At 42.5% G+C, this 22008-nt stretch overlaps 1 protein-coding gene across 1 annotated transcript; it reads right to left on the bottom strand.

Moving 5' to 3' along the window:
- Positions 1 to 367: 367 nt before the first annotated feature.
- LOC132398444 (prosaposin receptor GPR37-like) lies at positions 368 to 22008 on the bottom strand. The gene is made up of 2 exons (XM_059977896.1): positions 20113 to 22008; positions 368 to 1852 (listed from the first exon to the last, which is right to left on the bottom strand). Exons 1-2 carry the CDS (start codon positions 21073 to 21075, stop codon positions 1037 to 1039), a joined length of 1779 nt encoding a protein of 592 aa, XP_059833879.1. The 5' UTR covers positions 21076 to 22008; the 3' UTR covers positions 368 to 1036.

Raw genomic sequence — 22008 nt, 5'->3', positions numbered from 1 at the left:
TGTATATCCATATTTAGTTTGTCAACAAAACTGCACCAAGATTTTGAAAGTGCGATACCTCTGACCTGTAAACAAACTATGTGCTCAATGGCAGGAATTCAAGCACAGCAGTAAGTTTGTTTGCCATTGTTATTAACACGTCGTTACCATTAACATCACATCATTGCCATTACTCTTGATATTATGATGTCATTGGCACTCTTGACATTACAACTGTGCCTGTCATCACCTGCCAAGTTAGCTCATGGATCTCCCGTCTGAATCCTACGTCTTGCTCAGCAAATGAAACGCAACTGATGCACAGTGATAAGGGCAGGGCTTAACAAAAGAAAGATAACTTGTTTTAAACTTACAACTTTATTTGCAAGGAAACTTCTTAAAAAAAAACAAATGGTTACAGAGCCCATATGGAGGATTATTAAAGTAAAATTATGTTTTTGATTTACAACTTGATTTTACAAAACCAACATCACAAAATAGGAACCATATATTGCCAACATCGGGAGTCAGAACTCTGAACTGCTCATGTACACAGCTTCCAACATTAAATCTTACAAACCAGATGGTCAAAGGATGACAGCTGGCTGCAGTTACTATACAACAAAATACAGCATGTTAGCTAGTTCACATAATTCCCTATGCACGTCACACTTTACAGACTTCACCTTTAAGCTTTTGTTGAACACATGGATTAGGGATCACATGATCTTGACTCAGCATGGCAGTGCGACATGTTCTGAATTATGCTGAATGGATGGAAATAAAACCCTAAATTCTAATCCTGCCACAGGCTTCCTTCCCCTCCTCTGCAGCCAAGTTGCCAAGCCTTGCAACCATCCCATTGCCTCTCTGGGAACTGCCAACGCCACCTCATTAGCACATCTGACACGATACGGCAGAATATACAATTGCAAAGCCTTCTGGTCAACCTGGGTCACATTGGAAAGGATGTGCTGTCAAGTTTCTTCCCGGATGATGTCGAAACATGGCAAAAGAGGGCACTTGCCCCAGAAGTTAAAGGTCAAGGCACCAAGCTTCAACAGTGTGTGGCCACAGACGTGTAGGTGGACATCTCCCGCCGTATCGTGCTGAATGGTGAAAGCTCGAGCTCGGTGGTAAACTCGTTGTCATTGTCGTCACTGGCCACAGTGGATGACTTGGGGCCACATTCCTCACAGCAGCAGCAGCAGCAGTCCAGGAAGGCACGGCTGAAGGGCTTACAGAGGCAGAACAGGATCACCGGGGTCACGCAGGACTTAAAGAACAAGAGGAACTGGCTGATGAGCTGAAGAAGGTCCACCGTCTGCTGGGAGACCCCAGTGGCCATGTAAGCAGTCACAATGTTGCAGATGTTTTCAGGGATGATGCAGAAGCCATAGAGAATGGTCAGCGCCACCACGGTGCAGTTCATCTGGCCTTCGAGTTGAATTTGACGCTTATTTCCTCTGGCACAGGACTTCTCCGCCTTCCTGATTTTCCTTGCAGTCACAATGGAACTCCCGATGGTGAACAGCGTGGGCAGGCAGAAGTAGCAGCCGAAGTACCACCACATTCTGGCGCTGTCGTACGTAAGTGCCAGCACGTAAATGGAGTCTGGCAGCTTGGGAGATATGCTCACAATGCAGCGGTCCACGATAGCCGAGGAGGAGGCGATCTCCTCAGTTAACAGCTGCCGAAGGGCGACCTCAGGAAGCGCCAGCAGCATGGCGCCCACCCAGATCACAGCCAGCTTGGCTGCCGTCGACGAGCAGTTCTCAATCATCTCGTAGTACATCTGCACGTTGGTGGCCGCTCGGAACCTGTCGATGCACAGCGCGCAGAGAGTGAAGGTGGTGACTCCGAGGGAAGCAACCTGCCAGAGGAACAGTCGTGAGAAAAACGTTAATGGTCTACTTTTATACATTGCAGAAACAAAATTCTCAAGTAAGAGTCATCATTTACTTAATGCTGATTTTGCTTTGTTGGTTCTTTAAAAATATATATTACAATATTTGAACAATATTGCTCAATATTGTGCTCAGGGAGAAGCATTTAATCTCAGGCACTTTGATGGCTAGGTATACCAGAACTTTGACTTGAAACTTCAGCAGTAACTGTTAGCCACTCATACCATGGGACTCATACTAGCTCCTTGAAAGAGTTGTCCAACAATCCCAGAATCCTGTTCTTTCCCCACCACCTTGTAATTATTCTCCCTTCAAGGACTCCTCCAGTTCTCAATTAAATGTCATTAGTTCAGCTTCCACAAACCCCCCATGTAATGTCTCATGTTACTCTTGGTTCTTTTGCCAATTACCAAATGTTTGTGTCTTTTGATTAATAACCACGCCCCCCCCCCAGCAACATTGTCATTCTCATTTCCTTTAAACCTCCCTTTAGCCATTCAAAAAAGGACATTTCCAGCAACACAAGTTCACTACATCAACCCAACATCCTGAGATCTTGCAAGCCACAGCCTCCATTTTGCACCTTCACCACATAAACCCAAGAGCACATATGTAAGTAACCCTTGATGTTAGGTACACAGCCCGAGGTAGCTGAAACCTTTGCTCCGGAAAGCCCTAATTTACATTAGGTTGGTATTCAGATGCGCACACATAACAACTGTTCCATGTACACAGGTGTTCAGGTGTGGTCACATACAGATGCACATCCACCATTTTGTGCTCGGTCTTGCACACGGAGTCTCCTATTCTGGTGCACACGTACATAGTTTGGTGTCTAGATGTGCATGTGGGCCTACATTCAAGTCCACACATGTCTATACTCAACTGGGTGTACATACCCAGGGGGGTGTTGGACACAGGTAGTGAAGCTGTTGTCTGAGCAGTGACCCGGGGGTGTTAAAATATCCTTCTTGGGTATTTACACACATCCCTGTTGAGGTGTATGCACACAGTTGTCTACGTATAGGTTCATACTCATAATATACACACATATTAGACTGTACTAATACAATTAACATATTACTTCCATTTTCCACTGTTTTCTCTTTTTATAAAAATACTTGTCAGAAGGATTCTAAATTTCAGGAACTTACACCATGAGAGTGCTAATGAAATATAAATGGATGGAAATAGGAGGTGAGAAGAGTGTGAAAGCGATGGGAACAGCTGGATGATTGGAAAGAGGGAGACATGGACTTAGAATCAAAGACAGAGCAGAGAAACAAGCCCTTTGGCCCAAAGTCCATGCCAACCATCTATTTTCACTTGACCCTACATTAGTCTTTTTAAAAAATTGAACCCAAATGCTCAATATTCCAAATTCCATCACTCAATTATGTATAAGTTTCTGTTCTAGTGTAGAAACTTATAAAAAAATTATGCATTAGTGGCAAATATCATTGGGCAGTGACCTGCTACTAATCTGCACATCTTTAGGATGTGGGAGGAGATTGGAGTACAGGAAAATCTACAGGAAAATTTAACATCATTTACTCTGGAAAAAGAAATGGAAGAAAAAAATATATAGAAACGATTACTGAGAGGTTTGGATTTTCAGAGAGATTTAGGGATCTCTCAGGGATGACAGGAAATCATGTAAGGGGCTGGGTTGGACTGAAAACGTCTGACCATAGCAACAAAGATTTTTTTGGGAAGCTGTTCTGAAGCATTGAGTTCTGTTGTCTTCTAAGAATCCTTTCTAAGATGGCCCCCCGAAGGGAAAATGGTGCACTATTGTGCTGGTGATGTATTTTGTTTGCTGGTACGCCTGGTACTTACTGTAGGATGGTAAATCATAACATTTTTTGCTGGCTGATAAAATTACTGATCTGTGATGATTTTTAGTCCCAACAAACTCTGTTAGCTGGTACTCTAAGCACATTCTAATTTACTGGTGATCAATATGCATCATGTTTGTTCATTTTGGTAGTTAGTAACCTCCATAGTATCTCTCATACTCCTTGTTATGAACTACTGTAAGCAACTTTGGGGCTATCTAGGTGAACAGATCTGAAATTATGAGGGCAACTTACAAAGAAGTAGATGATACTATATCTGGAAATTAAATGATGAAATTACAATCAGGAACTGAAATTGGAAGACAAGCAGAAGTTACAGAAACACTCTGCAGGTCAGGCAGCATTTGTGGAGTGAGAAACACAGTTAATGTTTCAGGTCAATGTTCCTTTGTCAGCACTGGAGAAGTGAGAAGTCGTTTATGGTTTCCAGGGATCTTGAAATAATTAAATTACCTTTGTTATCTTAATTGAATTACTAACTAATTTGAAATTCCAAAATTACAACATGCTAGCAATCTGAAAAAGGAAGCAAATGGCTGGAAGAACACAATAGGTCAGGCAGCATCTGCAGAGAAACAGATGTAACATCCCCGGTCAGTAATCCTTCATTTGAAATTCTGAACCAACCAACTCCTATTTATAATTATCATAAAAGTGGGTGTAATTTCTTGGACTAATAATTGTTAACATGTTTTGATACTTTTATTACATATTGTGACCTCAATATGAATTATAAACCATATACTCTTAAGTAGATCTAAAAAATGGAAGTAAATTTGTATTGTCAGAATATTTTATAAAATAATAACCTATACCTATAACCTTAGGTTAGTCAAAAGTGCTTCAGGATCAAGAAAGTATTATACTTTTGTAGATGGAAGAAATGTATCCGTCAATTTTGGCAGAACAATTGATTCTTGAAGGTGCACTGTGGTAGCAAGTCGATAATCTGTTTCTTCTGCTTAAGTTTATAAAATTAATACGGGTGGAGAATCAAGAGAAGTCTTTGAGTAATGTTATCAGAGCACTTTTTTTTTTACCTCTGAGGGTTTTGGTTTAATAGTGAGCCTAAAACCGGCATCATTTAGATCACAGATTCCCAACCTGGAGACCATGCACCCCTCATTAATGGTATGGGTCCTTGGCATTAAAAAAAAGGCCATGAACCCATGATTTAGACACACCAATGCAGTTTTATCTTAGTACTAAATAGAACTGTCCACCTAAAGTTTTTGCATGTCTCCAACATGGAGTCTGACAATGTGTCAAGAATGGTGCACATCGGTGAATTCTTCTTTCTAAATACTCTTATCACAATTCATTTAAAATCAAGAGATTATTCCAGTTTTACTCCTGGTATTAAAACAGAATTATGCTCTGATGAGCTAGCTGAGATCATCTAATTTTGCACTGTGAGTTTGAAGTCAATTTTCATTGACATAAATGCAATGCCCTCATTAAATAAAAATATTCTGGAAACCAAGACCAGATCTGCTTCAAGTGTGATTGATGTAGGCCTGCCACTCTAAGTCATTCTAAAATACTTCATTCTTTGTCATCTATTCAGAAGCAATTATCGCACCTTTCCAAACCATTTATTTAGTCTCAAATATCTGCATTTTATATCATTGTTCTGTAATAGTAAACGTGCTTTAAGACACTGCAAGCATTAACTTGAAATGCTCTTTAATGAGAACATTCACAGCCCGAAGTAGTCACTTTCTCTATTATTGCTACACTTTGCCTTTGCCATGTATCAACTTGCCAAGAAATTTTTAAACAGTATTTTTCAATGCCATAACTTCCAGTGTTTGGAAATACATGCTATAGGAAAGACTTGCTTTCTCTGGAGAGGATGCAAGAGGAAATTTACCAGGGTGATACCTGGAATGGTGTGTTGTAGATGCTAGGATATGCTGTGTTTGCTTTCCTTGATGCTTCCAGAAAGTTGACTATAGTATACACAATTATGAGTGGCTCAGATAGGGTAGATGGTGAAATCTTTACTCTCTCCTTAATAGACCTGCCCATAACCAAAGGACATGGAATTAAGGTGAGAACTAGGATATTCAGAAGAGTTCTGAGGAAGAATTTTCTCATCTGCAGGGCGGTTGGAATCCACGATGCACTGTCAGAGAGGCAGACACCCTTGCAACATTTAAGAATCACTTGCTACCTTCTAGAGGGTTAGTAATGGAAAAGGGGATTATGATAAACAGAACTTGGACATGTTGAGCTGAAGGACTGTGCTCAGTTAAACATCAGGTGCATGAGTATCATCTAAATCTTCAGATTCCCCTTTCAGTCTTAAGCCTTCATGGCCCGCTTATGCGCTGCTAGCTGCTCTCTTATTGTTGCTCGTCAACAACTTGGTACTCAGTACCCAACAGTATTGTTGGAGTATCTCACAAGAGTGGCAGGAGCTCAAAAAGGCCCCTTGTTGCCATTTCAAGGTCAATTGCCAAGGGCTAATGAACACAGGCCTTACTATACATGTTCACAGCACAAGGTGGAGATAGTTAATCAATACCATTGAAGACACTCCCATCTTGTGCAAAATGGGAAAGCAACAGAGACTGGCTAATACAACAGATTGACCTTTGCTAATTTATCACTCTTATTGTTAAAACTATCCTTAAGAGTGCTCTTCGATAATAAAGCAAATTTGGATAAGTATATTTACATAAATACTTATTTCATTTAGTTTTCCCACGAAAGGTGAGACGGAAAGACTTGTAACAAATGGATGTTGGCAATCTTTACGGGAACATGATGGTATTGAGAGCCATTAGGGTAATCCTACTCATCTTCAAATATCCTTTCACTACCTAGATTGTTAATTCAACACACAGGCAATGAAAATTCTTCAACAGTGATGAGGGTAGTAATGGTATTGCTTTTCAATCAGATTGTCTCTAAATGACAATATTTCCATCAGCAGAAATTGTAGCATTACTGTTAATGATGCTTCAAATGCTTAAAAAGTCTAGTGTGAAGTATTAGGCTGCCATAATGACAGAAAGCAGTGAGATGTGCTTCGCACTTAATCGAAATAAACTGACCTACTGATGCTGGCAAATCCTTTGAATATTAGATACATTGGACTGACTACAGATGTTGAATAAATGAGTGTGGTACCAGATAAATAAATTACAAATACTACATTGTCACTCTCTTGCAAATACTTTCCTTGAATGAGGATGCTCTATGCGATGAATGTTAAAAATCACAAATAATATTAAGCTGAAATAAAAACAGAAAATGCAGGAGCTATTCAGCAGGTCTGGCAGCACCCGTGGAAAGAGAAAAAGTTAATGTTTCATGTCAAAAATTCTTCAGAACGATCTGATCTTTGGCTGTCAATTCACTTCTTTGCCTGATCCCACAATCCTTGACATTGATACAGTATCTATCTCAGAATATATATCCTAAATTTTTCAGAATCTGCAGCCCTCTGAGGCAAAAAAATCCCCCCAAAAGATTGTGATGCTTTGAGAAAGCAAGAGTTATAGAGTGATAAAAGAAAATCATGCACAAATTTATGTACTAATCCTACCCAAACACATTCAACTCTCACCAGATTCAACCACCCCCTTACACAAAAGGGGCAACTTACAGCAGCTAATTCATCTCCCAACCCCACACATTTTGGGACTTGGGAAGAAAGCCATGTAGTCACAGGCAGAACGCGAACCTCCTACACCACAATATGGCAGCTGGAGTCAGGGTTACTGGAGCCACGAAGGAGAAGCTCAATGAGATGTACCGCCATGCTGTTCTTAACGAGGGTAAGGGGAGTCTAAACATCTAACTCTGTTGGTATGGATTTCCTTTGACGATCCACTGCCTCTCATCACAAATGGTGTAACAAATGGAAGTCATAATTTTCAGCATGGAATTTAAATTGAGACATATTCCCCTGCCACAAAATCATTGACCAGAAATTCTCAACTTCTCACCAAACTCACATTGTTAAAAATCTCTTGAACAGTGAAAGATAAAATAGAAGCTAACCGAAAGGAAGGGATGGCACAGATAGGAAGCACACCCTCAACACTTCTGCTCAAATTATTAATGAGAAATTTCATGCACAGAAATGTAATGATTATAATTTATATTACCATTAAAGACGGACTCTATGCTTCAACTCTTAAAGTTTTGTACTACCTTTCATTACCAATAGTTCAGCAGTTCCATTTATCAGAGAATGTATACAATATGCAGCCTGAAATACTTGTTTTTTCACAGACATCCACTGAAACAGAAGAGTACCCCACAGTGTGCATGATTGTAAATAAAAAACCTTAGAACCCCAAAGCACCCCCACGCACAAGCAGCAGGAAAGCATCGATCCTGCCCCTCCCCACTTATTTCAGCAAAAAGCATCAGCACTCTCCACCCACAAAGCATGCTACAGCAAAGCCCCAGGAAAAATCACAATCTGCAGTATAACAAAAAACTGACGGTCCATCTGAAAAATTGATAAAGTACAAGCTCTCTCCCTCCCCAGTAAAGGGACAGAGAGGTTTCACTCGGCAATTTATGGAGTTAAAGTCTGTCGCGCCGCTTTTTCTCCCCCGAGTCCTCTGACTTGAGGACCAGCAACAAACTCCCCCCCCCCCCACCAACAAGAGAAAGAGGGAGTGAGATCTGGGTACAGAGACCCCAACAGCTGATCCACTGTTTCCGATGTTCCGTTTTCTTCCGTGAGTCAGTGGCACCGGCACAGAATCGGCTCGTCCCCAGGGCTGTGAAGCCTGGGAACCCCAAAGGTGCACTCATCTTCTAGGCCACGTCCTTCAGATATTGAGAAATGTCTGCTCAGTGAGCCCCAGGAGTGGGAACCACCGCCACAAAGAACCAAGGTTACTTCAGTTACAATACATATTTATGAAGCCAGTATTTATGTTGACATCAAATGCTGCATTTTTACTTTTAACAAAATTCCACCACATCATCCCTTTCAAATGCTTCTTCTGAAGAAATAATGCATACCCAGAACCCACTGCATGGGCACATGACAGCATTCAATGCTTCACCTGACTTTGATTAAACATTTAAGCAACATTGGGATTTTCTGCTTTTGAGTTTATTTGTTTAGTTTATTGACATTCACTTCAATGAAGAGCTAGTGAATTCAGACAGAAGACCTCTATCACTGAAGGTTAACAGGCTATTTTATATTTGAGTGCATGTCTGATTAGCTATGGCCTATGAGGCTCCATTCTTTTGTTTTCCTTAATGGTCGCTTACAATGTCAAGATACTTTAACAAAGCAATTTTCAAATGAAAATGGATGATAGTCCTCAGTTGATATTCTATCATATTTGTAAGATCAAAGAAAAACAAAATATTGCAGACGCTCGAAATTGGAAGCGAGAAGAAAATGTTTAAAATTATTAGCATCTGTGGAGAAGAAAAAGTGTTAAATTTTACGATCCAATGACATTTCAAAGATAAGTGTAAAATGGAAATGTCTGCTATTTGCTGAGACTTATAGTACACATTAGTCCTCATGGGATATATTGTGTTCAACTTTGAATAATAGGCAATATTTTTTATCAGAAGCACTACAAAAAGTTTACAAAGGAATGAACTATGAAACAGAATGTTCTACACGATAGTACACCATGCATTATTGTAAGGCAAGACTGTAATCAGTTTCAATGCAGAAGGAACTCAGTTGGTACTGAGCAGACCTCCCAGGGGTAAAGGTAAGTTAAACAAAATATACACCAATTACCATTTTTAAAAAGACTTGAGTGCATAACTGGAAATTGGTATAAATTAAATTTGGAATTGAATATCAAGAAGTACCACTTTACTTAAAAACTGTTATGCTCTGCTGAACAAAAGATAGGGTAAGTATATTGTTTTGTTATTAAAATAGATGCCAAAATGAGAGAATTTATGTAAAGGGGTTGGGAATGAATGCCAGACAGATAATGGTCTCTCTTATACTTGGTTCTACTTGGCTGTTTGACTGACAGGAATGAGGGGCACAGTTATTAACCTACATTGCAACACATTTATGCAACTGGAATATAGAAGAAACACCTGCGATCATATAATGCATTTCATGACCCTTTCAGAATACTCCCAAGCTCTTTAGATCCAGTGAAATGTTTTTGAAGAAAGGTTTCTGTTGCATTGTAGAATAATCATGCACTGATCTGGCTGAAAGCTATCACAGGTTGTAATTACATACCTCATACCAGAATGGCCTGTGATAACCCAACTTGCCCCTTGAATCCTAACATGGGTATTTTAACGTCATTAGCACAGCCATTTGGTAATGCATTCAAAACTATTCTACAAATAGATTTTCACTTGTTACAGATGTATAGTAGTTTCTCAATCTCACTTGCACAGTTTATGCCGCAAGTTGATTAATACCACTTTGTACTCTCAGTGGCCATTTTATTAGGTACACCTGCTTCTAGGAAGGTAGATGTCACCTGCGCCAGATGGACTACACCCCAGAGTTCTGAAAGAAGTAGCTGAATAGATTGTGGAAGCCTTGGAAATGTTCTTTCAAGAATCACTAGATTCTAGAATGGTTCCCGAGGACTGGAAAATTGCAAATGTCACTCCACTCTTCAAGAAGGGAGGGAGACAAAAGAAAGGAAATTATAGGCCAGTTATCCTGACTTCAGCAGTTCCCATGTTGGAGTCCATTATAAAGGATGAGGTTTCAGGGTACTTGGAGTCACATGATAAAACAGGCCAAAGGCAGCATGGTCTCCTTTGAGAAAATCTTGCCAGACAGATCTGTTGGAATTCTGTGAGGAAGTAATGGGCAGGATAGACAAAGGAGAGTTAGTGGATATTGTTTATTTGAAATTTCAGAGGTCTTTGACAACGTGCTGCACATGAGCTGCTTAACAAGGTAAGAACCCATGATATTATAGGAAAGTACTAGCATGGATAGAAGATTGGCTGACTGGCAGGAGGAAAAGAGTGGGAATAAAGAGGGATTTTTCTGCTTGGCTATTCCACGAGGTCAGTGTTGGGACAGTTTCTTTTCACGTTATATGTCAATGATTTGAATGACAGAATTAATGGCTTTGTGGACAATACAAAGATAGGAGTAGGGGCAGATAGTGTTGAGAAAACAGGGCATCCATAGAAGAAATCAGACAGATTAGGAGAATGGGCAAAAAAAGTGGCAGATGGAATAAAGTTTTGTGGAGTGTATGCTCATGAACTTTGGTAGAAGGAATAAAGGTGCAGACTATTTTCTAAACCGGGAGAAAATTCAAAAATCAGAGGATTAAAGGGACTCCCTGCAAGTTAATTTGCCCGTTGAGTCAATGGTAAGGAAAGCAAATGCAATGTTAACAATTATTTCAAGAGGATGAGAATATAAAAGCAAGGATGTAATGCTGAGGCCATATAATGCATTAGTCAGACCACATGTGACGTATCGTGAGCAGTCTTGGGCCCCTTATCAAAGAAAAGATGTGCTGGCTTTGAAGAAGGTCCAGAGGAGATTCACGAGAATTATTCCGGGAATGAAAGGGTTAACATATGAAGAGCAGTTGATGGCTCCAGGCCTACACTCACTGGAGTTTAGAAGAAAGAGGGGAAATCTCATTGAAACCTATTGAATATTCAAAGCCCTACATAGATGGGATGTTGAAAGGATGTTTCCTATAGTTGGAGAGTGTGGGACCAGTCTGTATATCTTCAGACTAGAGGGATGTCCGTTTAGAACAGAGATCAGGTGGAATTTCTTAAGTCGGAGGGTGGTAATTCTGTGAAATTCACTGCCACAGACAGCTGTGGCGACCAAATCAATGGGTATATTTAAAGCAGAGTTTGATAGGCTCTTAACTAATAAGGGTGTCAAAGGTTATGGAGAATGGGGTTGAGTGGGATAATAAATCAGTCATGATGGAATGGCAGAACAGACCTGATGGGCTGAATGGTCTAATACTAATCCTATGTTTTATGGTTTTACTGCAAATACCTAATTAGCCAAACAATCATCTTCCATATGCCCACTGTTAAAACCCCTCAGTCTTCGAGGCTCCAATGAATATCGGCACAAACTGTCCAATCTTTCCTCGTAAGACTAACCCACTCCTCTCTCCATCCTATTCAGGTCACCAACCACCAAATGTTCTAGAAATGAATTTCTGGCATGTTAACAGCTTTCCTTTAAAAAATGACATCAATACTGTCCACAGTTGAGCTCTCACCTGCGCCCTTTATAGCTAATAGCATAACCTCCTTTGTGTTTATTCCCCTTTGCAATAAGCAATAACATTTAGTTAGATCTCCCAATTATTTCCTATACCTGAAAATTAGCCTTTTGAAAAGCTCTGCAGTAGGACACCCAGATCACTCTGCATCTTGGAAATGTGTAATTGCTCACCAATTAGATTCACATGCCACTTTCCAATCTTTCTGCCAAATGGACAATTTCATAACCGGTTGCTGTATGACTCAGATACGAGGTGTTTACCCATACACTTAACGAATTATATCCTTTTGTAGCCACCTTATGACTTCTTCATAGCTTACTTTCCTACTTCCCTTTTTGTCATCAGAAAATTTAGCAAGCACACCTCTGCTGCCCTCATCCAAATCCGTAATACGAATAGTGAAAGGTTGCGACCTCCACACTTGCAGCCACCTATGCATCACATCTTGCTGACAAGAAAAAAAACACATGTGTGCCTAATTAATTGCTGAAACTACTTTGAACGAGTTTATTTCACAATGTATATTCTATTGCAGCAGCTGTATTCCTATCTCACTGAAAGGGAAGTCAGCCAGGTTTCCACTTTTGATTAGGATTCACTGACCTGGAAAATGCACAAAGGATGCATCTTTGCTCTTCTTGGCAGTTCTCCAGCAGGCAAGACACAAGAAAAGTAAATCGCCTCTCAGCACACGTCACTGCTTTTACTACAGAGGCTTGAATTTTAAAAGAAAGAGACAAGGGAGATCTTAAATGAATTTTTTTTGCATCTGTATTTACTCGGGAGATGGACACAGAGTCTATAGAAGTGTGGCAAAATAGCAGTGAGGTCATGGGCCCCATACAGAGGAGGAGGTGTTTGCTGTGCTGAGGTAAATTAGGTTGGATAAATCCCCAGGGGCAACAAAAGGGTTCCTTTGGACCTTGTAGAAAGCTAGTACAGAAAATCCAGAGGCCCTGGCAAAGATATTTAAAATGTCCTTAGCAATGCATGAGTCGCAGGAGGATTGGATGATGGATAATGTTCAATTGTTCAAGAAAGGCTGTAAGAATAAGCAGGGAAATTATAGGCTCGTGAGCCTAACATCAGTAGTGGATAAATTGTTGGAAGGTATTCTAAGGAACTGGATATATAAGTATTTGGATAATTGAAGACCGAGAAGGGATAATCAACATGGACTTGTGCGTGGTAGGTCATGTCTAATTGACCTCAGTAGAGTTTTTTGAGGAAGTTACCAGGAAAGTTGTTGTTGTCTACATGGACTTCAGCAAGGCCATTGACAAGGTCCCAAGCGGGAGGCTGGTCCAGTCGCTTGGCTTTCAAGATGAGGTAGTAAAATGGATCAGACATTGGCTTTGTGGGAGAAGACAGAGAGTGGTAGCAGATGGTTGCCTCCCTGACCGGTGGCCTGTGCCTAGTGGTATGCTGCAGACAACAGTGCTGGGTCTGTTGCTGTTTGTCATCTACAGTATATCAATCATCAAGATGATGACGTAGTAAACTGGATTAGCAAATTTGCAGATGGCATCAAGATTGGGAGTGTACTGGACAGCTAGGAAGGCTATCAAAGCTTGTAATGTGATCTGGATCAGAGGAAAAAATGGGCTGAAAATGGCAGATGGAATTTAATGCAGACAAGTGAGAGATGGTGCACTTTGGGAGGACAAACCAGGGTAGGACTTACATTGTGCATGGTAGGGCACTGAGGAGCGTGGTAGAAAAAAGAGGGATCTGGGAATTCAGATCCATAATTCCTTGAAAGTAGCGCCACTGGTAGATAGGGTCATAAAGAGTGTTTTTGGCACAGTGGCAATCAGAAGTCAAAGTATTGGGTATGGGAGTTGGGATGTTATTGTGAAGTTGGTGAGACCTAATTTGGAGTACTGTGTGCAGATCTGGTCACCTTTCCTCTGGAAAGATATCAACAATACTTAAAAAGTGCAGAAAAAAATTACAAGGATGGTGCCAGGACTTGAGGACCTGAGTTATAGGGCTGAATAGGTTACGATTTTATTCCCTATGGTGCAGGTGAATGCGGGGAGATTTGATAAAGGTATACACAATTTTTGGTAAGATCGCCGCGTGTTCAGATGCAGCAGCCTCTCCCGGACCAACAAGTGTTTTTTGTTTGTCTTTTTTTTATGGTTGCAAGACAATACTGGACATTAAGGACTGTCCCATCTGCTCCATCAGCAAGCTGTGGAGCTGTAGAAACATAGAAAACATACAGCGCAATACAGGCCCTTCGGCCCACAAAGCTGTGGTGAACATGTCCTTATTTTAGAACTGCCTAAGCTTTATCCATAGCCCTCTATTTTTCTAAGCTGCATGTAGCCATCCAGGAGACTCTTAACCCTTACATACTGTTTGGGTCAAATTTGACCCGTTTTGACATTTGACAGCAGTAAAATCAACCTAAATGCCATTTTTTTAAAGCTGAAATTTGATGACTTTTCCTAAAGTGACCCAAGATGAGCAAAAATGAAAATAATTTAAAAATGTACAGGTGCTACAAATTATTGTACGTTGAGGCTGTTCTGGGTCAAATTTGACCTATATCTATTGAAATGGATTTTAGATCTCTGGAATATTAATTAAGGATTAATCACCCATTTATTAATGTCAGATAGACTATTTATACAATCTAAATAGATCTGTGGTTCAAAATTTGGTATAGACACTTGTTATGAGGGGATTCTTGGGTCAGGTGAAAATTGACCCGGACCATACTATGAAGGTATAGAATATGAACAGGTAGCCAGGGTTAAAAGACCCTATCATTTCCACCTCCACCACTGACCGCCACTGGCAGTCCATTCCACACAGTCACTGCTCTCTGTGTAAAAAACTTACCCCTGACATCTCCTCTGTACCTACTTCCAAGCACCTTAAAACTATGCCCTCTCGTGCCAGCCATTCCAGCCCTGGGGAAAAGCCTCTGACTATCCACACAATCAATGCCTCTCATTATCTTGTACAACTCTATCAGGTCACCTCTCATCCTCCATTGCTCCAAGGAGAAAAGGCCGAGTTCACTCAATCTATTCTCATTATGATCACTATCTCCAAAATGCTCTCCCACTGAGAGACCTGACACCTGACCAGGTCCATTTCCCAATACCAGATCAACTACGGCATCTCCTCTTGTAGGCTAATCTACATATTGTGTCAAGAAACCTTCCTGAACACAACTAACAAACTCCACCCCATCTAAACCCTTCACTCAAGGGAGATGCCAATCAATATTTGGGAAATTAAAATGTCCCACCACAACAACCCTGTAATTATTACTCCTTTCCAGAATCTGTCTCCCTATCTGCTCCTTGATGTCCCTGTTACTATTGGGTGGTCTATAAAAAACACCCAGCAGACTTATCGACCCTTTTCTATTCCTAACTTCCACCCACAGAGACTCGGTAGACAACCTCTCCATGACTTCCTCCTTTTCTGCAGCCGTGACACTCTCTCTGATGAAGACTTGGTGTGGATTGTGTTAGTGGCCACTACAGAAAGGCATCGGAGTTGGTGTTAGAAGGTGTTGTGTGGCCTAACAGTGAATGATTGTCTCTGATGTATCTCTTGCGATCACAAGACACTGTTGGACATTGACAATGTAAGATACAGCATGTCCATTTCCCTTGTTTATTGTCACGACAGATAGCAGGGAAGCTGTGTGGCCTTGGTTGTAGTGAGGACCAGGCTTGCCTGTGCAGCAGACAAGGAGGGGAGATGCCGGAGGTGGTGTAGCAAAGCCTCCATGCTGGGTTGGAGGCATGCCCCTCCTGTTTGTGCTATATATGTCTTGTACTGTGTTGGTACTGTACTTTGCACTTTGGCTCTGGAGGGATGGTTTCATTTGGCTGTATTCATGTGCAGGATTGTTCAATGATAATCAAACTGGAACTTGAAAATTATGAGGGGTATAGATACGGTAAATGCAAGCAGACTTCCCCCCCCCCCACCCCCACTGCGGGTGGGTGAAACTAAAACTAGAGGTCATTGGTAAAGGGTGAAAGGTGAAATGTTTAAGAGGAACATGATGGGGAGCTTCTTCACTCAGCTGGTGGTGAGAGTGTGGAGCAAGCTGCCAGCAGAAGTGCTGGATGTAGATCTGATTTCAACATTTATGAGAAATTTGGTTCAGTACATGGAAGGGATGTGGAGGGCTATGGTCCAGGTGCAGGTAGCTGCTCTGTGCAGATTAATAGTTCAGCACAGATTAGATGGGCCAAAGGGCCTGTTTCTGTGCTGTTGTGTTCTATGACACTATGATAAAAATGTTACCGTAAAACTATGAAAATCCGGTACCAAACTGGTAACTTTTCAGCTGCACAAGACATTCTGCAGATGCTGGAAATGCAGAGTAACACACATAATGCTGGAGGAACTCAGCAGCATCCATGGACAGAAATAAAGTGTCAATGTTTTGGGCCAAAAATCTTCATCAGGACTGGAAAGGAAGGGGGTAGAAACCTGAATATGAAATGGGGGGGGGTGGGAAGGAGAACAATTGGAAGCCAGGTGATGGGTGGGTGAGGGAGGGGGGATGAAGTGAAAAGCTGGGAGGTGATAGATGGAAAAGATAAAGGGCTGAAGAAGAAGGAATCTGATAGGAGAGGAGAGTGAACCATGGGAGTAAGAACTCCAGAAGGAGGTTACAGGCAGGTGACAGGAAGAGAAGGAGCAAGCGGGGAGTTCTGGCAAATGGCTCTCTTACTCCTATAAAGTACAAGTAATATCCAATTGTACAGTTTAGACAACTGGATATTACCCCTATTAATATAACAGAACACATTTAATTTGACTTTTTTAAAAGATGTTATACTGTGAACCAGGTAAACTTAAAGAGAGTTTGGTAAGGAAAACCTGTGAGCTTAAAGAACGAGTGTGAATGGGACCCATGAGTTTTACAAATAGTGTAGGAACAAGGTCCTGGGAAATGAATAAAATTGTAGGAGATGCAGTCAGAAGCAAAAAGAAAAATACTGAAGAACTGAGCCGGTCAAAGTTTCAGGATAGTGACTCTTCCTCAGAGTGTGGAGGAGGGAGAGGAAGGTTTCCTAGCTGCACAGTTGAGCAGAGGGGAGGAACAGGACAAACAGTTTGTAGGAACAGGATCCATGGAGTTTAAAAGGAGAGTGAGTATGGGGCCGCAGTGAGTTTACGAAGCGTATGAAAATGGGGATTGGTAAGCTTAGATGGGGTACAGGAAACAACTAGCTTGGTGAGCCAGATTTCAAAACAATGTGAATTATCTGGGTTTTTCCAAAACACTTCATAAACTACATATCCCATTTCTGTACTTGAGCAGATAGTGTCAAAAAATAAACTACATTTGACAGATCATTCAGAATTTCTAAGCTGACAAAATGAGAAAGTGGTATTGTACATGACAAACCGATGGTGGATTGTTGGCAGACAACACTTAAAGCAGAATTGCAGAAGCCCATATAGAAGATGATTCACACACGGAGATTGAAAGATCCCTTTTCTGAGGTGGTTGCAATAGATTGTATTCAACTTTCACAGCTGAACATCACTGAGATGAGATCACTTCAAGATGTTCAGTTGTTTCAACTCAACAAAATACCGACTCATTTCGTCCATAATTGGCTAGAATCCTCCTGCCATGCCTCATTATTACAGGTAAAACCTGTAATTAATTCTGTTATATTTTACTTCAAGACTCATTTAACATAGGATCAATCAGCATGGACTGGTTCTTTATGCTTGAATGCCTTAACTTGTTTAAACAGTGCTAACATAAATCAGCCCGCAAAATGTATTCCAGAACTACAGACAAATACATGCATTTTAATGAACTATAGGTGAGACTCCTCTAATTTTTCTATTGCATACGATTTAGTAACACACAGCTGTGGCAGTGATTAATTTAGTGATTACAAATGTGAATGAATTCCATCTTAATGAATGTTAAAGCTTTTCTTCTGCTATGCCATTACCCAAGTGAAATAAAATAACAACTTCACACAGTATATGATTCTTTTTGATGATAAAGCTGCTTTCTTTTCTGTTGTAAAACACTACCTTGTTTAAACATCAGTTAGGATTTAACTGCTCCTTGGGCATTAAGCTGTCATTTTCACTGAGAAACTGAATGATGCCATGATGGCATTAGTCTTGCTTGTCTGTATTAGAAAGAAATAAAGCTCAGTATGTCATCTGTAGCAAGAGAAACTTCTGACCCCTAGCCTCTGATGCTGTGTGTATGGATTTTGCTAATTCTTCCTGTGACCATACAGATTCCTCCTGTACATCGGCTTCCTCCCAATCCCAAAGAAGTGCAGGTAGTGGGTTAATTGGCCACTGTAAAATGCCCCTAGTGTAGGTAAGTGGTCAAATAACGGGAATAAAAGGAGAACAATAATGGATTAAAGTAGAATTAGTGCATGTAAATACTTGATGGTTATATGACCTCAGTGGACTTGACGGCCTGTTTTCTTGCTATATGACCATTTATTAGTCTTTATTTAAGCATATTCTCATGGCCACATTATTAGGTATGCCTATACAACTGCTTATTAATGCAGATATCTAATCAGCCAATCATGTGGCAGCAAATCAATACATAAAAGCAAGAAGACATGGTGAAGAGCTTCAGTTGTTGTTCAGACCAAACATGAGAGTGGGGACGAAACGTGATCTAAGTGACTTTGACTGTGAAATGTTTATTGGTGATTTGAGTATCTCAGAAACTGCTGAGCTCCTGGGATTTTCATGCACAACAGATGATAGAGAATGATGTGAATAACAAAAAAAAAAATCCAGTGAGCAGCAGTTCTGTGGTCGTAAACACCTTGTTAATGAGAGAGATGGGAGGAGAACAGCCAGGCTGATTCAAGATGACGGGAAGGTGACGGTACCTCAAACAGAGGTGTGCAGAGGAGCAAGTCTGAATACACAACACATCAAACCTTGAAGCGGGTGGGCTATAAAAGCAGAAGGCCACACCGGCTTCCTCTCCTGTACCTAACAAAGCAGCCACTGAGTATACGCTCTAGGAGTTTGAATTCTGTGGACCCGCACCTGATGCTCACACCTCCAATCCCACTTCAGCACTGCTGTAAAACAGCTGACATGTTACAATATAAGAATCTGCGAAGTTACCCACACACCTCTGCATTTCATAGAAACCAGCTTCCACTCCATGGACTCCGCCTACAATTCCCGCTGTCTTGATAAAGCACCTAGCCTAATCAGGGACCCCACCCACCCAGGAAATTTTCTCTTCTTTGCCCTTCCCTTCCTACAGAAGCTGTAAATGCCAAAAGCGGAGACTCAAGGACAGCTTCTATCCTTCTGTTATGATTATTGAATGGCCTCCTAGTACAGCAAGATGGACTTTGGACCCCATTAGGGCCTGACATCATATCGTTTCTATGCATTTTGTTAGCCTTCCCTTGTACAACCCCGGGGAGTGATGCGATGAAATGATTTGTAGGGATGGCGTGCAAACCACGTTTGCCGCTGTAACTCGGTAGCAAGTGAAGATAATAAACCAGCTTACTACTTTACTACTACAGTATTTGTACATTGCAGGAAGTGGACCCTTTCACCACTCCACAGAACGACGATGAATATCTAAATCAGATTACCTCAGCTCTTTGGTGCTGAGTGGATTCCTATTTAAGGTGTTCAAGAGCCGGGAATTGGTGCTGTGAGAGACTCTTCAACGCACAGACCGATTCGTTAAGCCAGCCCACTACCATCGTGTGGAGGGCAGGCAGGCACCAATGGACAGACCAGGAGTACCCATATTCCAATAATGTGCACAGGTGGCACAGCTCGCAGAGTCGCTGGCTCACAGTTCCCGTGACCTGGATTCAATCTCGACTCCCCCTGGCCTGTGAGGGTTTCCCCGGAGGCTCCGGTTCTTCCCATATTCCCAATGATAGGCGCAGAGCTAGTATGGTTAATTGCCCACCACAAATCCTGCCTGCTGTGATAGAATTATGTATGGGGACGGGGCTGAAATGAGTGTTATAGTTGGGGGCGGAGGATGTTGATAAAAATGCGGGGAGAACACTAGGGGTTATGGGAGTGTACTCTCGGGTGAATACGCTCCGCCTGCTTCTGTGCAGAAAGTAGCTTCAAAGTAAGCGTAAAATTCTGGAAAGATGTCTTTTTTTTCCTCACCTCAAGATAAGGGATCACCTTGCAGGAGAAATCTCCAAGCAGCCACTTTTTAGTTAGTTCATGAAATATAACCAGCGGCAGGCAGAAAAAGATGACGAGGAAGTCCCAGAAAGCCAGATTAGCCAACAGGGAGTTGGAAATACTCCTCATGTAATAATTGTGGCAGACTATGCACATGACGGACAAATTCGCCATAATGCCAATCACGAAGATGACAATGGAGAGACACATGACGGCGTAGGCTCCATAGGAATCCTCGGTCACAGGGTAGAAGGGGTTCTTCAGCTGCCGCCTCTTGCTTCCTCCATGGAGGGACAACACGCCCGGAGTTTCCTCCGAGGTAAGGGTGAAGGAGGTGTTGAAACTCGCTCCGCTGTGGATGTTTGAGCTATCCGCCGACCAGTTGAGAGAGAGCATCGCTGCTTCCTGTTCTTGCACCCCATTCCAGCCCGAGCTGTTGCGAGGCTGCAAGTCGCTCTCTTGCTGGCTCTTGCCTCTTGTTTGGCCATTGTTTTTAATCCCATCCGTGCCTCGTTTAGACCTTCCACCCGTGCTCATTGGGCCGAGTCTATCCATTTCCCGGGAGTGGCTAATTCCGACTGCACCGCTCTCCGATAGGGCAGTTCCCTTGGGATCAAACTTTACACCCGGCCCGCGTTCCCTCTGAGATCCTTGCACTATCGCCCCGGGTAACGTCTCGCTTGAGTCCCAGCGGAGGGCCTTTGATAGGTCCCACTGATAGTTGAGAGGTGAGCGGGCGGAGTCCCGCCGGCGTACAGACCCTGACCGGCGAACTGGGCAGCAATTCCAAAGCCCGAGTGTGGGAGCAACCCCAGAGCCTCCCCGCCGACCCGAAGACCCGGCAGCTTGCAGGTTCGGCGCAGAATTCCCGGTCCCCTCGCTCCAGGTGCCTCTCACGGAGGCTGCCCAGAGCACAGACAGCGCCAGCACCCAGCGCCGCATCCTGCTTCCAAACAGGGGCCAAGTGACAGTGCAAAACGTACACGGAACCCGAGCCAGAACTTCTTGCACCGATTAAGACATTGGCAGTTCACGAGTCAGTTCTTTGCAAGTGAGTTCAGAAGCAATCTCTCCATTGACCAGTTTGGCAAGCGATTGCGAGCAGTGACAGGCTCATTGCTGGGTCCCCTCGTTCATCCGTTCCCCAACACATCTCCAATGCCCGACATCGCGCTCCACCGTACGGCCAGTCGATTGCTTCGGAACCATACTGTACTTTACTTTGTTGCCGCTCCCGGCGCCTTTCAAAGATTCTCTGGCTTGCAGTGAACGAGCCCGAGGAGAGAAGGGGCTCACCAAACACTTGGGGGGGGGAGGGGTGTGATGGACAGTACACAGTATTCTCCTGGGATCTTGTCGCGGAGGTTGGAATCTCTCCAATCCCGAAGTGTCAGAACAGATCCAGTAGGAAAGGACTCACACACCAGCAGCCGCGGTCTGGCGGAGGGTTCGGTCTGACTGTGTGTGTTGGACACAGCGACACTCCTCACTTGCCTCTGGACACCGCTCCGGTCAGTAGAACGATGGCACTCCCGTACCTCGTCACTCCGGCCGGTACCCCCAACCAAAACTCTTCACATAAGGCTGGAATATCAGTTTGCAAGTCTTTATTGTATAAGACACACTTTTCTCGGCCGGCACGGTGTGAAGCAATAAATTCGCCGAACTTGCCTCCGCGCCCATTCGAAAAGGAATCGGTGACCGGACCGCGTCATTTCACCGTCCGTCCCATGGCACAGGTGGAATAGCACAGGTCCGTGTACTCGGCGACTGTCAGTCCACCTGGCGCGTTGACAGTCCTCGGGTCTACTCGCTCACTCAATTACAGTCGTTGCAACCCATCGCCGAGAAACACTTCAGCGCGTATAATGTGCC

Source organism: Hypanus sabinus, chromosome 8 (assembly GCF_030144855.1).
Source record: "Hypanus sabinus isolate sHypSab1 chromosome 8, sHypSab1.hap1, whole genome shotgun sequence".
NCBI lineage: Eukaryota > Metazoa > Chordata > Chondrichthyes > Myliobatiformes > Dasyatidae > Hypanus > Hypanus sabinus.
The sequence above is the reverse complement of the archived record's forward strand: the minus strand, read 5'-3'. Positions and strand labels throughout refer to the sequence as shown.

Excerpts from the sequence above, each read along its gene's own strand:
- LOC132398444 (XM_059977896.1), bottom strand. The coding sequence starts at position 21,075 with ATGCGGCGCTGGGTGCTGGCGCTGTCTGTGCTCTGGGCAGCCTCCGTG. Across the intron at positions 1,853-20,112 it reads AGGTGATCCCTTATCTTGAG|GTTGCTTCCCTCGGAGTCAC; the intron begins GTGAGGAAAAAA and ends TTCCTCTGGCAG.